The sequence below is a fragment of the Dicentrarchus labrax genome, unplaced genomic scaffold, assembly GCF_905237075.1.
Source record: "Dicentrarchus labrax unplaced genomic scaffold, dlabrax2021, whole genome shotgun sequence".
NCBI lineage: Eukaryota > Metazoa > Chordata > Actinopteri > Moronidae > Dicentrarchus > Dicentrarchus labrax.
In genome coordinates this window covers 14,234,450-14,249,822 of record NW_026136707.1, presented here as the reverse complement: position 1 = coordinate 14,249,822, position 15,373 = coordinate 14,234,450, and the positions used below count along the sequence as shown (strand labels likewise).

At 37.7% G+C, this 15,373-nt stretch overlaps 4 protein-coding genes across 6 annotated transcripts; 3 read left to right on the top strand and 1 right to left on the bottom strand.

Moving 5' to 3' along the window:
• Positions 1-16: 16 nt before the first annotated feature.
• On the top strand, positions 17-1,983 carry hcst (hematopoietic cell signal transducer). Its single transcript, XM_051405663.1, has 5 exons — positions 17-162; positions 515-591; positions 767-787; positions 973-1,107; positions 1,487-1,983. Exons 2-5 carry the CDS (start codon positions 546-548, stop codon positions 1,528-1,530), a joined length of 246 nt encoding a protein of 81 aa, XP_051261623.1. The 5' UTR covers positions 17-162; positions 515-545; the 3' UTR covers positions 1,531-1,983.
• A 1,987-nt stretch (positions 1,984-3,970) lies between these two features.
• tyrobp (transmembrane immune signaling adaptor TYROBP) lies at positions 3,971-5,714 on the top strand. Of its 2 annotated transcripts, XM_051405660.1 has the most exons (6): positions 3,971-4,260; positions 4,358-4,378; positions 4,465-4,608; positions 4,704-4,771; positions 4,865-4,949; positions 5,645-5,714. In XM_051405660.1, the coding sequence occupies exons 1-5, from the start codon at positions 4,125-4,127 to the stop codon at positions 4,919-4,921; spliced, it is 426 nt and encodes a 141-aa protein (XP_051261620.1). In that variant the 5' UTR covers positions 3,971-4,124; the 3' UTR covers positions 4,922-4,949; positions 5,645-5,714. The 2 variants fall into 2 exon arrangements, with proteins under 2 accessions (XP_051261620.1, XP_051261619.1); XM_051405659.1 differs by lacking the exon at positions 5,645-5,714 and having other exon boundaries at positions 3,983-4,260; positions 4,865-5,075.
• Positions 5,276-9,577, bottom strand: LOC127366571 (uncharacterized). 2 transcript variants are annotated; one of them, XM_051405634.1, is made up of 8 exons: positions 9,360-9,577; positions 7,712-7,767; positions 7,579-7,605; positions 7,425-7,472; positions 5,975-6,391; positions 5,850-5,888; positions 5,656-5,736; positions 5,276-5,454 (listed from the first exon to the last, which is right to left on the bottom strand). In XM_051405634.1, exons 1-7 carry the CDS (start codon positions 9,473-9,475, stop codon positions 5,669-5,671), a joined length of 771 nt encoding a protein of 256 aa, XP_051261594.1. In that variant the 5' UTR covers positions 9,476-9,577; the 3' UTR covers positions 5,276-5,454; positions 5,656-5,668. The 2 variants fall into 2 exon arrangements, with proteins under 2 accessions (XP_051261594.1, XP_051261595.1); XM_051405635.1 differs by lacking the exon at positions 9,360-9,577 and adding an exon at positions 7,934-9,349.
• On the top strand, positions 9,569-14,590 carry LOC127366556 (casein kinase II subunit alpha). Its single transcript, XM_051405610.1, has 14 exons — positions 9,569-9,666; positions 10,005-10,081; positions 10,254-10,382; positions 10,477-10,588; positions 10,723-10,824; positions 10,929-10,979; positions 11,067-11,126; positions 11,272-11,355; positions 11,465-11,575; positions 11,740-11,841; positions 12,814-12,914; positions 13,006-13,154; positions 13,312-13,401; positions 13,736-14,590. The coding sequence occupies exons 3-14, from the start codon at positions 10,282-10,284 to the stop codon at positions 13,849-13,851; spliced, it is 1,179 nt and encodes a 392-aa protein (XP_051261570.1). The 5' UTR covers positions 9,569-9,666; positions 10,005-10,081; positions 10,254-10,281; the 3' UTR covers positions 13,852-14,590.
• The last annotated feature ends 783 nt before the right edge of the window (positions 14,591-15,373 follow it).

The window sequence follows — 15,373 nt, the reverse complement described above, 5'->3', positions numbered from 1 at the left end:
CAGTTACAAAATTGCCAACCTGCATTGGGGTTACACAAAAACAAAGTTTCCGCCCAGCAGAGGAAGGAAGAAAATTTGACGTCACCAATCAAAAGTGAAAACTAATGGGAAACTACAGAGTCACATCTTCTTTTGGATTCCAGACGACAGCAGGGACAGCAGGTTTGAGGATCTTCACTCACACTGACTTTCTCTTCCTTAATCCAACTTTTTAACCATTTTCAAAATGATTTTGTGTGTAGTTTTAGACATCTTGGGAAAAGTTTGTTTTATACAACTGTGAATACAGAATTTGACAAATCAAATGCAGTTAACAGAGCTTGATCTTATTCTACTGTTTTGCCAAATATATGTACAAAAAAGACCAAACCGGCTGTTTTAAACGGTTTGGGTGATTTTTGGGTGACTACTGAAATTTGAAGGAGATGAAATTATAAGACAATATGAGTGTTTACTGAATGCACTTTTACATTTTTGAAGCATGGAACAAGTTTTGTCTCTGATTGTCTTTCAGAAAGCACATAATCGAGTTGACAAACTTGGCGATGGCTTACAACAAATGTTTTATCGTTGCCCTATTTCTTCTTTCCAGTAAGTATGTTTTTTTTCTTCTTCTCCTCGCTTACGCACAAAGGTAAGGTGGTCTTACACAGGAAAATGAAACCACAAACATGTTGCACGGCGGAAACTTAACTGCCAAATGTGTTGCTGCATGCTGCAGCAAAAGATCTGATGTTTTCATGTTTGTTTCCTTTCTTTCTCTAAGACCTGGCTGTGGCACACACAGGTATGTGCAACAAAAAGAGGACATACACCACTCTGAAATGGAATTTTTATGAATTTTATCGTTTAGAAAAATAAGCAGCACAAATAAAGAGACTCATTTTTTCCAGTCAGTCTTAGCTCACATCCTGCATCCCACTCTTCTTTTCTGTCTGTGTGCTCATTCACTGTCTGCCTGCGGTTTGCTAGACAACACAGTGTCTTGCTACAGGATTGAGCCGGGGACAATAGCAGGCATCATCTGTGCAGATGTGTTGCTGACTCTTATCATTGTCATTGTCACCTACCGATGTGCCAGCTTTCGGCGTCAGAAGATAGACAATGGTGAGGAAATGGGGTTGAAATGAATCATTTTCATAGTGTTTGTATACATACATTAGTGTTGTGTGTTACAGTAAAAGTGTTGTAGACAAGAATGTTTATAAAGGCTTCTTAGAACTTCTTATGCCTTTTCATACTCCTATTCTATTATCATACAAACATTTTTCTCTTTACATTCTTAAAAGTTTTTGGCCTCTTTTAATTTTTACATTTATTTATTTATTTAAATGTATCCCTGCCAAGGGTCCATGTGATCTATAATATGACTGTATCCTCACTGACTTGATTTTCTTTGTGCATTTGGTAACTTTATATTATCAAATAATAATCTGTCAAATAATAAATTCTCTCTCTTTGTGTCTCTCTTCTCATCTCTTCACAGCTGACAAAGTGTATATGAATGTCCGGGCCAACCTCAAGAGCTAGTCTAAAGAGGATGTGGTACAACATGAAACTATTATAATTTTTTAGATCATCTTTATATATATATATATATGGTACAAAATGTTATAAATGAGTAACTCAAATGTGGAGTATCTTGCACATACCATTTCTGTTCTGTTCATGACATATAATAAACACAGTCATAACTCTTAATTCGTATGACAAAGTATTTTGACTTTCACTTCACTTTCACTATTGTATGCAATGCATTGAATTCACAACTGTTTTAGTGTCCTGTAAAGCTTTAGAACACTTTATGAAGAGCATTTTCGAAATAAACATGTACATCAAATTCATCAATTTCACTGTAACTACACCATATAGCATCCTCTGCTGTTGAGTTTTGGTAGTAACATATCAAAACACTGTATTGTAACAAGCCCTGGAGATTTTATGTAAATATTTTTGTCACAAAATAAAAGACAGATCCAGTGATTTTATGTTTTACAGTGTGTGTCTGACAAACTAAGAACAGAAAAGATAAGTTTTAATAAGTAAAAACAAAAACAAAAAAAGAAGCAACAGGCCTATAAAAAACATCCATGTCTGGCAAGATGTATGTTGAATGGACTTTAATATCTATTTACAAAGGTATAATTTTATAAATATAATTTTGTGTGTGGTTGTTTCAAATGCTTATTTTCTTAATTTTCTATATGTTTCTTAGCTTCAAAAGTTTACGTATTCTGGGTTTTTCATAAATACCTATTCTTATCTATGTTATCATGCTGTACTATTGTGACTTTTGAGAAATGTGACTAACAGGAGACCTGATTAGATTCAAGGCAGTTGATTTGAAGTCCTGCTGTGTGTTGAGGTGATACTGTGGTTAAACTTCTGTCATTTCAATCAAACACACAGAACATGTGGAACAAGCCAATTTAATATCTCTGCAACATCAGTCTGCTCTACCTCCTCTGTAGGTGCTGTATTGTTAACAAAAGGCAGTCTGTGCAGTGCAGTGGAAACATTCTTGAATAGATAACCCAGAGTGATTGTTTTTCGAGAGGCCAACCAAGAGATGGAATTTGAAGTTTATAGCTAAACTCTTCTCATCTCTTCTTACTTTCGCAATATGTGTTGCAGGGAAGTTATGTATGATTAATTTCCCAGTTGGTTGATACAGCTTAAATTCCTATTTGAAAAAAAAAACTATTTTTTTCTCCCATCATCAGCCTATAATCTGTGGAGTGTCTCAAGGTTCAATTCTGGGACCAATCACGCTTTTATTGTTTATCACCTTCTTATAGCGTTTTGTGGATGACACTTACACCTACAGTTGTTCTCACTGTCAAATCCAGCAATTGCACGTTACCCGTTTGGTTTTCTATACTTCTTGATATTAAAAACAACTTAAGACTCTGTCTATGTTGCAAAGTCCCAGGTTCAAGTCCGGCTCATTCTCAATTACAAAATGACTTTTTTTTTAAAGATCACCTAATAATTAAGTAATTCATTAATAAAGTTTTAACAACAATCCATCATGTTTTTAAATAAAAATGTTTGTATTAATAAATGGATTTTCATCCAGCTGCTCTACAGCCTTTTTTCCACAAAGTCAGAGGTCAAACAACCTATTAACCAAAAATTTCAGATGAACTTACAAACTAAAAAGCGCCCTGCTAGAACAAAATAAATGCCAACTAAATGCTTTTCCACAACCTGGTAAACCAAAGACTTCAAGGCTCTTCTGGCTGTTCCTGAAGAGTTTTATAACTATAGTGGATGATGCTTTTGTATTTTCTGGAGCAACTTTGAGAAACTCATGCTTGTTAAATAATAATTGCCAAATATCTAAATTTTATGGAACTTTTAATGGTGCTGTTTAATTAGTGCACTCTTCTTTTGTGTTTTCTGTCTGATTAGTTTTAAAAAATTTTTATCACCATTGTTGTAGTTGTTGTTGTGTCTGTGTATGGATATGTTCAGTGCACATACTGTACACATGTATGCTGTATTTTACATATTGATAATTTGAAATATTTTTTTCAGTCATTTGTATTTTATAATGTATTACATTGTGAAACATGAAAGGTCTCCTTGACTAAAACAATGAAGGCGTGCTTTCATTTCGCTGACAGTACAGCAATTTTTTAAGATAAACCTGTGGTTTAACAATGGCTCACTGACTATAGGTAGCAGGGACCAACCGCCTGCACTAAACCACAGGTCATGAGGAAGTGCTCTATTTGAAGATACGATCGCATGTATTTCATTTCAGCAGAAACTGCAGGTGTAATGAAACTGACCTTATACAGTTCCTTATCTTGGCATCACTTGGTCAAGTTAATTTGAAGAATAAACATTATGTAAAACAAAAAATGGTCTGGGCTGAATCTCAATGATCAAACGTGACAAAAAAAATTGTTTATATGAGACCAACAATCATGACATTACAGAGAGGACACAAACACACCAGCTTCCTCGTTTCTCAGTGGACTCCCTCCTCTTCCTCCTAACACAGTCACATGCTGACAACCCTCTCACTGCCCTGGTAGTAGTGTCACTACCACTATTGCCTGCGAACGCTTCTATTTTGCTGAACCCTCCCACGTCTGGCATCCAGCATCTTGTTTATGGGTGCAACAGCACGGCCATTTCAAAGAGATCAGAAGGACCGGTGGCCCTCAACCTCTCCTCTGTTCCTCCTCTACCAGAAACCAACCCTTAAGAAGATGTCTGACGCGCTTTGTATTGTGGGTTCGTTGTTTGGTGAGTGGTGTGCTATATGTGTTTTGACAGTGAATAATTATAGCAATGATACAGTGACTGTTTTCTTATGAGGTTTTATGAACTCTTTGCCTTTCAGGCTCAGCAGAAGGACAGCAAGGTATCTAACCTTTTGCTACTGTGCTTTGCTAGAATATGATGTTGCCTGTTTTGGTTTTGTGTTATAACTTCTTCTATCTTTCACAGAATGTGGTTCCTGTTACGTAATAAATATGGGATCTGTAATAGGCATTATTGCCTCTGACATTATCTTGACCATCCTCATCACTATTTCTGTGTTCTGCTTTGCAACTTACCACAAGAGACGGAGGGACTGGGGCTCTCATGATGGTGAGCACTAACTGTATGTGCATTGTGGCTAATGTGTGAGTATGCTGGGTGGTAATATGGCAGGTGGGCATTGACACTTTCAATTTTTTTAACAGGTAAAAGAAATGTGCAACCATCAATATCAAAGAAAATGGCAACAGAGGTCACAGAATCTCCCTACCAGGTAAAGCATTATATCAAGCCTCAAAGACAATAAATATGAAAGTTGTTTCAGGTTATATTTAGTCTGCAACTAATTGCTTTGCTTTTTCTGTAGGAGTTACATGGTGTCCAGTCGGATGTGTACAGTGAGCTTCGGCACTTTAGGAAATGAAACAATGTAACAAGAAAATGTCAACAATGTCTGTAAATATTTTCTCAAGCTATAACTGTAGTACTACACACACTTCACATTTTGTCTTCACAATTATGCTATAGATATATATGTATATGTATTTGCATGAAAATGATTATCTTCTATTAAGTAAGTACTGTTTTGTGCAGTTTTTTCTTGTTATTTTTGCAAATCTTAAGCTGTCTTATATACTGTTTATATTTAACTAGTTATAAATTAAACTACATTTTAAAGCCAAAGAAATGAAAAGGATGCATTCTTTACATTCATACCAAATATAACACTGTAGCCTACTGTGTATACGCAGTTTCCACAAATAGGCCTAACACAAAGTTGTCAAAACCTCTTTATTTCTCAAAGTTGTTCACATGATCACATAACAAAAAAATACATGTAAGAATCTAAATTTGGATGAAAAAGTCCCTGAAGCAACTGTATTTGGAAGCAGCCTGCCTGCCTCACATGACTCAACAGATGGCGGCCCCTGAATCATTATGAGGAAGGAATAGAATCTGAAAAAAAGAGAGGAAAAACAATTGTTATTCAACGTTACAGTCATACTGGATGAGTAACAAAGCAAGATCTAGGAAAACTGTTTCATCCTCTAATTAGACGAGGATGGAATGTAACTAATTTAAATGTACATTATGTGGTAAATGTTGTTGAGATATAACCAAAAACTTTTGTCTGATTCAAATGTAGAAGTAACGGACCTCTGTATGATCATCAGGCGGCTCGGCTCTTGGCTGGAACAGACAAGCTACTGGGCATGTGCTCTGGAGGTGCAACAGCACCTATAAAAAAAGAGGATTACAAGAAACTCTTTCAGGAAAGCAGTCACTGTTTGCGTTGGTCATCAACAAATTGTTACAATCTTTGTTAGTAGAAGAAAAAAAAGAGTCCTTACCTGTTGGATACATTTCAGCACTTATAAATTCTCTGGTTTCTGTGGGAATATTAAAATCAATTATTCAGCCTTTGATTGCTCAGAGCAAACTTTTTGGAACAATTTTATTTTATGTAGAGTCTTACCATCATGGTCTGTATATCCTCTGTTGCCCACTGGAGCAGGGTTGCCATTGTTTTCCTCCAAACTATCCCAATCCAGCTGTTTTCTGCTCGGACCAGGGGCCGGCATACCATTAACTCTTCCCGGTGTTGCCCTTCTTTGGAGATTGGTGCCTAGACTGCCGCTGTCAGAAACGTGGTCGCCGTTTAAACCGATAACTTGTTTTCCTGACAGATTTTCAGCCACCTGAGAATCTGCCGTCATCCCTTCCGTACCGTTTAGAAGCTTTCTGCTCCCCTGGTCCCGAACCAGCCTGCTGCTCACATCCATCAGACCCATGTTGACTTTCTCTACTCCTGTTTTCCTCCTTGATGGTGCCTGATCTTTCTCCACAACTTTAGTAATCATGATATCTTGGCTGTCAGGGTCTTTGAATGCATCTGGATAGAATAAAAGTTATTGCTTCAACATCTGCAACAATATTTTCTCTGCACTATAACCAGTGTTGGGCTAGTTACTCAAAAAATATCCTAAAAAATATATTACTCAGTACTCTTTTTTAAAACATTTTCACTTAACTCACTTAATAATAATTACTCCATGTCAACAGTAATTAGTTACACAACTAGTTATATTACTTTTCTGCTACTCCCTACAAAATTGGTAATTGTGTCCCTCCCAACCAAAATTCAGACTTGTTTTTATGTTTGTTAAAATAAAAGTAATGGGAATATTTCCAACTGCTGAATATAACTGTTTCCATCTTTAAAGAAGTTTAATCCACAATTAGAAAAAATTTCTGAAATGTATTAATAATGAATTACACAACTTTACTGGGTAAAGTAATATAACTACAGTACATTACTAGTAATGAGTTACTGCCCAACATTGACAATTACAGATTAAATTGAATTCAAGGTGCTGCAAAAAAAAAATATCTACAAATAAAGCCCTCATACACGTAAATCCATCGGTGCCAAAACTATCTGTAGAGTTAGCCTCTGAAATATCTGTGAGTGAGTTTGCTGCTATTTAAAATTAAAAGCCTGCTGATGACAAGAACCATAAATCCACAGCTGCTTTGTATTTGAATGTGTGGTATTATTTGTAATACAAAATCATAAGACAATTTGTAATCACAGTGAAGCTATAGTGAGTACCAGTTTCTTTCAATGGTAATCTTTGACAGATTTTCTATATGCTGCAGATATGAGAAAATATGATGATCACTGGTTTACCCTAACGATCAGATAATGTCAAAAGTGCCTGCTACGGTACACGCTGACGTTACCCAAATTCCATAAAAGACTCTTTTTTTTAATGTCCCTGTTGTGACCGGGTCTTTGAATCTCACTTCTATCTATGATCTTGGGGAACAAAAAGTACTTTGAGGATCTGATGAGATGAGCTGTCAATATTTGACCTTCCCGTTTAAAAATAGAATTTCTAATAGCTACAATTTGAATCACAGACCTATTGTAGTTGCAGGTATGGTCTTTTCAGTAGTTGTGCCAAGTGCATCTATAACAACAGAAATTAAGAGGTTATCGCAACAGTTATTCATTTGATTTCAGAAAACAGTAGTAGGACTGTTTTGCTTTTTAAAAAAATACACAAATAATCTCACCATTTAGGAGGAGGTTTTCTCTTTGAGCTAGAAAAGAAAGAAAGCATTTTACTATCCTATATAATTAATCTAAAGTGTTTAAGTACAATCCAAACAACATTAGTTTATTTTTTCTCCCTTCAGATTGGTTTACCTCTGATTGGGGCCGTTACCACCACAGCAAATGGAAGAAGTAGACAACATGTGAAGCTAAAACAAATAAAACTAAAATTAGAAATGGTTAAAAAAAAAGGTTGAAATGCACAACTGTTTTGAATTTTATGCCATGGTCATTTGCAGCTGGCAAATAAAATACGTTTCAAGGACAGATGTTTGAAAAGACAAATATCTATTAGACAAAATGTAAAAAACTTACAGCTTCATTGTTGAGTTTGGTCCCCGGCTGTCTCCACTGTTTGTCAGCAAGAGTGCAGCTAGTATGCAGTTTATGTACTGCTGCTTTATCCTGATTGTTCCACCTTAAATAGCTCTTGCCCAACTTAATTACAGATTTTGACCAGATTGAGTTGCAGTCAAAGACTATTTCTCTGTGTTTAATACACTGTGCAGGCAGAGGAGCAACAATGGAGCTACAGGATAGGTTTACAAGGGCCTATTCATTATATCAATTCAAGATGAAAGCAGATGTTCTCAACATCCAAACGCAGATAAAGGATCAGTCTTTCTCTCTATTAGGTATTGATAACAGGTGGTTGGTTACTTCAGGAAAATGCCCCAGGCTTTTTTCTATCCTTTTAAATGATGCCACAGAACATGTATTGTTTTCTGTCACTATTTCACCCATTGTCCATTGTACCGGTGAGCCCTATATTTTGCCCTAACAAAGACCTTTTTAAAACCAGGCCATAGTGAACATTAGTGTATAGAAATGTCTCTCGGTAGAAATATCCTGAATGGACGTATGTGTAGTAACCAGGTGAGTATTTGAATTGCAAACTCACATGTGTGCCTGCTGTACTCCTCCTGTTATATAAAATGTGAAATGATGTTGGCCAACATCTGCCCTCAACGAGCTGAAGACATGTGGTGGTAAAACGTGCATGTTGCTTGTGGAAAAGAAGTTAAATAACTAACGAAACAGGCCAGTTGTGACTGAAAACACATACAGACTCAGGCAGACAAAAGTTTCAGACCTGTTGGTGGCAGAGGGAGTTACAATCTCCCCCATGAAAAAGAAAAAGGAGAGCGCCCTCTGCAGGAAAGGCTATTCGCACTAAGCTCTTGATCCCAAGCATCGCCATATTGACGTCCCAACAACGCTGAGAGGTAATCGTGTTATTTAACCACAAATCGTCGTAGGTTTGGAACTACCGCTGAGTGTTTTATATGTGGGGAAGAGCTGGGAACAAGTAACACAACCGCGGTGCCATCCTACTGCTCTATCACAGTGTTTGTAGGAGGTTTTTTCAAGGCGTTGTCAGTCAGTTGCCTCGCCAGCCAGCAGGCTATTCACTCCCTTAGCCTGCTAGCCTAGCACTTTCTAGCTTTAGGAAATATCTTTTTCGAAGCTTGTTATTCAGCTATACCTTAATAATAACCACTAGAATTGTTTTTGGCTATTTACACGCGGACTGTTTGTTTCCTCCCGTTACAGTAGCATAATGTGGCCGAGAGCTAGTTGTGACTTTCCAACCGGCATTTCCCTCTGCTGTTGACGAGCTAATGCTAACTAGCTAGCAGCCCAGCCAGCTGCCCGGTTTTGCCTGATAGCTAACGCTAGCTGTTAGCACCACTGCACTTGTGCAGGCCTTGGGCCACAGAGGGTTTGTGCGTACACTCACCTTTTTATTAAAGTACTAAGCGGGCAAACTAGCGATAACTGAAGGGGAGGTTTTCCCCAGAGAGACCATTCGTCGGTTGGATGCGTCTCATAAGCCCATTTATTTAATGCAGCCATGTAGCTGAATGCGTTAGCTCACATAGTTTGTTCATGTTTGCTTAATTGACAGCATTGATTTTAATCAACCTACTTTCTGCCTTTTTTTTTTTCCAACAGGAGATACTGCCTTGGTGTAGCCCCCAGTGATGACTGTATTGAACCCTGTACCTCCTGATTAGACTGGTTGGATGCCCCCATTTAACATTCAGGTCTCTATATTTCACATGCCACCATATTTAGACACACTAGACAACAATAATTTAGTTTGTTGATTTTTGTTTTTTTTAGTCTGTATTATAAGAAACACATGCTGCTATTTTAGTTTGTGAGTTACTATTTTTGCTGCCTTCCTGTAGCACGTTAGGAGCATCTGTATTTTCATATGAAATTGTTTTATTCAGATCAACATCCTATGAAACAGTGTGGTGCAAAACATTTCAAATTTAAATGTTTTGTAATCTTTAATTAACATTTCTCAGTTCTACATATGGTTTTGAACGATTGGATCGGAGTATGCTGACTGTTTAATATCTGTATGCCCGTGTAGCTTTCTTACCATAAAGGCAACTCAACTGCTCCTGTTCCGATTCATCAATCACCATCATCCTGGAGGGAACCTCCCAGGTATTATGTTATCTTATACAAGAAATGTCCCTAATATCTCCTATTTTTTGTTTTATGATATCCTCAAACGCACACTATTGTACATTAGTACACAAAATGTTTTTGAGTTGACAAAAAAATGCTGTGAGTTAAAAGACTTTTTCTTAAATTTACGTTGTTTGTTTTATTTTAGGAGATTTAGAGAAGATCCTGTGTAGAATATGTCTGGCCCTGTTCCAAGCCGTTCTCGAGTTTACCCTGATGTAAACACACAGAGACCTCGGGAATATTGGGACTATGAGTCCCATGTTGTTGAATGGGGGTAAGTTGGTGCATTCGATGTGCTTGTCTTCTTCAGCTTTGTTGGGTAAGCAGTTTCAGCATTGTTCACTGTGGCTTTTTGTTTTGTTTTATAGGAACCAAGATGACTATCAGCTAGTCAGAAAACTAGGGAGAGGCAAATATAGTGAAGTGTTTGAAGCCATAAACATCACAAACAATGAAAAAGTGGTCGTCAAAATACTGAAGGTATGGAGATAATCTATTGAATATCCTGACGTTTGATACATTTTGAAAATGTTTTTTCCCAGTAAAACATGGTTGTGATTTTGTCTCTTCCGGTTGAAATTTCATTTACTTCACAAGACTCTCTCTGTTCACAGCCGGTCAAGAAAAAGAAAATCAAGAGGGAAATAAAGATCCTGGAAAATCTGAGGGGTGGCCCAAATATCATCTCACTGTTAGATATCGTCAAGGATCCTGTGGTAATTTTGATTCCCTTTTTCTTTTTTACAAATTAGGAATAAATGTATGTACAAGTTTTCATTCTTAAACACACATGTACATTCTTTTCTCCTTTTCTTTTTAGTCCCGAACCCCTGCTCTTGTCTTTGAACATGTGAACAACACAGACTTCAAGGTAAAGATTGGTGCTTTTTTGACTTGTAATGTGGAAATACGTTCATACTAAGTCATTTTTGGCTCATACATTTTTATATTTTTACAGCAATTGTATCAAACCCTATCTGACTTTGACATACGGTTCTACATGTACGAAATCTTAAAGGTAAGAACCTGCTTTTGGTGCACTCGATTTGTTACACTCTACTTTATGGTCTGCGTTGGTTGTTTATTATTTGCCAGAAACGTAACAAGCTCTATACCTATTCTTAACATCAACATTTTTTTTTGTTTCCTTTTTTACCGGTTAGGCTCTGGATTATTGCCACAGTATGGGGATTATGCACAGAGATGTCAAGCCACACAACGTAATGATTGATCATGAACACAGAAAGGTATTTTTTCACATGCTGATAATTTTCCTGATTTCTTGTCTTCTCCGCTGTGACAGCAGCTAATCACATTTTTTAAAAAGCCATTCAACTAAATTTGTTACATTTCCAGCTACGCCTAATCGATTGGGGTTTGGCAGAATTCTACCACCCCAACCAGGAATACAACGTGAGAGTGGCATCCAGGTACTTCAAAGGACCTGAACTGCTGGTAGACTACCAGGTAGGGGCCCTATACTCTTCCTTATTTCTACTCATACCAGTTTTACACAAGTTGGTCAAAAATGGCACTTACGATTCATATTATTAAAGAAGAGAGGACTGATTTTTGTTGTTTAAAATTGAAGCCAATCTGAGCCTTTTTCATGTCTCTATATCCTTTTGTAGATGTATGACTACAGCTTGGACATGTGGAGTTTGGGTTGCATGCTCGCCAGCATGATCTTCAGAAAGGAACCTTTCTTTCACGGTCATGACAACTATGATCAGGTATGAAGAATCAAGTCTTTTTAACTTCATCTTAATAAAGTCTTCTGTGTATGTGTTCACAAACCGGTGGCCTAAATAGAGCAGTGTCTGGGGTTGCGTTTTTGCCCAACATTGCATAATGCATAGCATTGTTAGTTTTACAGTCAACCCTCATTCTTCTTACACTGAATAGTTGGCCACATTGCAGCTCTGCTGGAGCACCTGGGATTTTTCTTTGTCTTTTTCAGAGTTATCTCAGCAGGTATTAAGCAGGGGTGGACATTTATTATTAACTTTTTAACATTTGGTGTACTGATTGCAAACAAAGGGGGTGGGAGACAAATTTAGGACTGTACCAGTGGACGTGGCTCAAAACACATTTTACCCCTATGGATGGCGTCATCTGTGTTGTGTGCTTTGCCTGCCTACACTGTAACACTGAACACAGCATTTCCAGTTTATTCTATGACTCATTTGGGCTTGTGTTTCTTTGAGCCTAGTTGACACTACGGTTGAAATGGTCCTTCAGTTCTATTGGCAGACAATAGCAAGTGTTGATTAACATTTTTATTTAAGTAACCATCTCGTACAGTTAATCTGCTCAGAGATTGAACTCTAATTATTTCTCAAGTAATCAGGCAAACAGCGTTTAAATGTTTTTGTTTAATAATGAGAATGTTGCAGACGAGTGTAAAGAATGAAACCTACCCGTTACCGAGGGGATGTCCACTGGCTCAGTTAGGTTTGATAATATTAAAAAATTTTCTCAAATTGTACGTATATTTAATGGGACATGCTCATTGTTAAGATGTTTTTACCTAGATACCACAATTACCTCTTAATTGACGTAATTAATACACTCCGTGTATCCTATACCTAATTGACTATAACACTGTAAACTGCAATGGAATGTATTGCCCTCAATACATGTGATGTATAAACTCTCTACCTGAACTCGTTTAATTACTGAATTATGTTTCTTGTACCTTGCAGCTTGTGCGAATCGCAAAAGTACTCGGCACCGAGGACCTGTACGACTACATTGACAAGTACAACATTGAATTGGATCCCCGATTCAATGACATTCTCGGAAGGTAAAACATTGTAGCCGTTTGAATATTACGACCGAGATTGTTGGATAACGAAAACCTCACAGTAACACTTGTTCCCTGGTTTGTTCTCTAGACACTCCCGCAAAAGGTGGGAGAGGTTTGTGCACAGTGAGAACCAGCACCTGGTCAGCACAGAGGCTCTAGACTTCCTGGACAAACTGCTGCGCTATGACCATCAAGCCCGCCTCACGGCCAGAGAGGCCATGGATCATCCCTACTTCTGTGAGTCTGTTATAGTTTACTAGCCTGTCTGCGTCTCTTACTTATTCCTTGAGTCAACAGTCTCAAAGCAGAATTTGAGCACACTGTTTGAAGTGGCTTGATTGTGTCAACACAAGTGTTAGGTTTATGAGGCGCTCATATGCACTTTTGTTTTCAGATCCCATCGTTAAAGATCAGGGAAGGGGGGCCACTCCTGGAGGGATGGCTGCCAGCTCCACACCAGTCAGCTCCTCAAGTATGATGGCCGGTAAGTAATCCAGCCTCAAAAATAATCTGCGGTTTTAAATGTTTCCCTCATAATCTGACTAATTAAGAAAGTTAATCTTTAATTTGAAGCTAAAACGAAAATCAGATTGTGAAAGGCTGCTTAGAAAGTTATATCGATAGTGTGACTATTTTTTTTTGGGGGGGGGGTGAGGTTCAAATTCAAGATTACACTTTATTTGCAGCCAAACAAATGGTCAGATAGCAAAAAAAAGTTATATCACAAGCTTTTCTTTGGCCGGAATCAAGGTTATAACTCTATTTTGAGATTGTGATGACGTGTAAATATGATTAATGAGCCCCCCTGTCTCTCCTAGGCATCACCTCAATGTCCTCCTCGCAGCCACTGGCTAACATTGCTGGATCACCCGTCATCTCTGCTCCCAACACTCTGGCCACACAAGTCCCTGCAGCCACTGGGGCTCAACCCTGAAGCCACTTCCTCACCTGTGTTTATGTGTGCTCATGGCCATGTCCTGCCTAGCTCTCACTGCGGCCCAGGGCCATGGCTCCCCTTTTTATGTTGAAAATAACAAAGAAGAAGATTTAAAATTGCTTTTCACATTCAGTTATATTTTGACACCTGGACTTGACAGAAATGTATTGTTGCACCTGTCAGGATTATTAGAATTAATTTGGGTGTGTTATTTGACAATGCCATTGTCTAGAAATTCTAATAAGATGTAGACATGAAGAGAATGGATAATAAAATTTATTTTGTATGTTCCAAATATACAGTCTTGCTTGAAACTGTTTGATGGGGATCCTGCTGTATTACACTGTGAACCTTTACACAACGTCACAAAACAGAGTCAGGAATCTGGTGTGCCCCACCTAACAGTGCTCGCTGGTTGCACACGATATGTAATGTGCAGGAGTTGTTGGTGTTTTGAAGTTGTTAGATGCTATAATTCTTTAATTGGACTTTTGTAGATATTCTACAGTTACTGTCAGGTTGCATGCACCCAATGCTGAGTATCACAGGGTCAATAGTTTGCCAATCTTATGTTACTTTTCACTTCTATATGTGTATGTATGTGTTCATGTTTGTTTTTTATGAAGTCTCTTACACATGATTTTGATTACATAGACAATTTTGTAACTTTTTGTTTTATGTTGGGAGGAGTCATCACCTACAAAAACAACTTCAAAAATAAACAATTTAAACAGGGTTTTGCAGGCGCTACATGTTATTGAGTATACCGTCTGTTGACTGGTTGCTTTGGCAATATATGAGTGACTTAAAGCGCAGCAGTGTAGTCAATATTCCCATGATTTTGAATTAATTTTGGCACCGAATTATTTTTGTAACGGTGCATTCCCCAGCTTTTTTTTTTCATCTGTTTATACTTTCACATGTATTTATTTTAGTTAGCTTGAACAAAGTGAGTGCAACACATACATCCTTAATAACTCTATATAGAGTCTTAAGTCTTCTGAGTTATGTAGGTATCAAATGTGCATGTGTGTAATTTATAAAGAGCCTGGACATGATAAAAGCTCAATGTGTGAATAAGAGCAGTGAATCACACTCAGATCTCACCTGTCAGTGCTGGCCAAAATGGGGAGGCAGGGAGGGAGGGGTGGACTAAATGTACACCCCCAGACCATATCAGATGAAGTTGCACTCCACAGGACTCATATGCATGTTCTCTGTTGCTAAACAAAAACGGCTGCTACAAACCAGGTATAACTAAACTGGCTGCTCAGGGAGGTTTAACAAAGACACACATAGATGACTCCTTCCGTTACATATGCAAACGGGCCTCATTCATTCCACAGTACTCATGGTGCTGCTACTATCCCACAAGGACTGAACACAGCATATCATCAAAAAAAAAAAAAAAAAACTGATCTAACACTTTCATCTCACTGTCCAGAGCAGACTGAATCCACAACCTTCATGCAGAGAATTAAAACTGTAGCATAGGAGCTGTTTTTAGACACAATTTAGC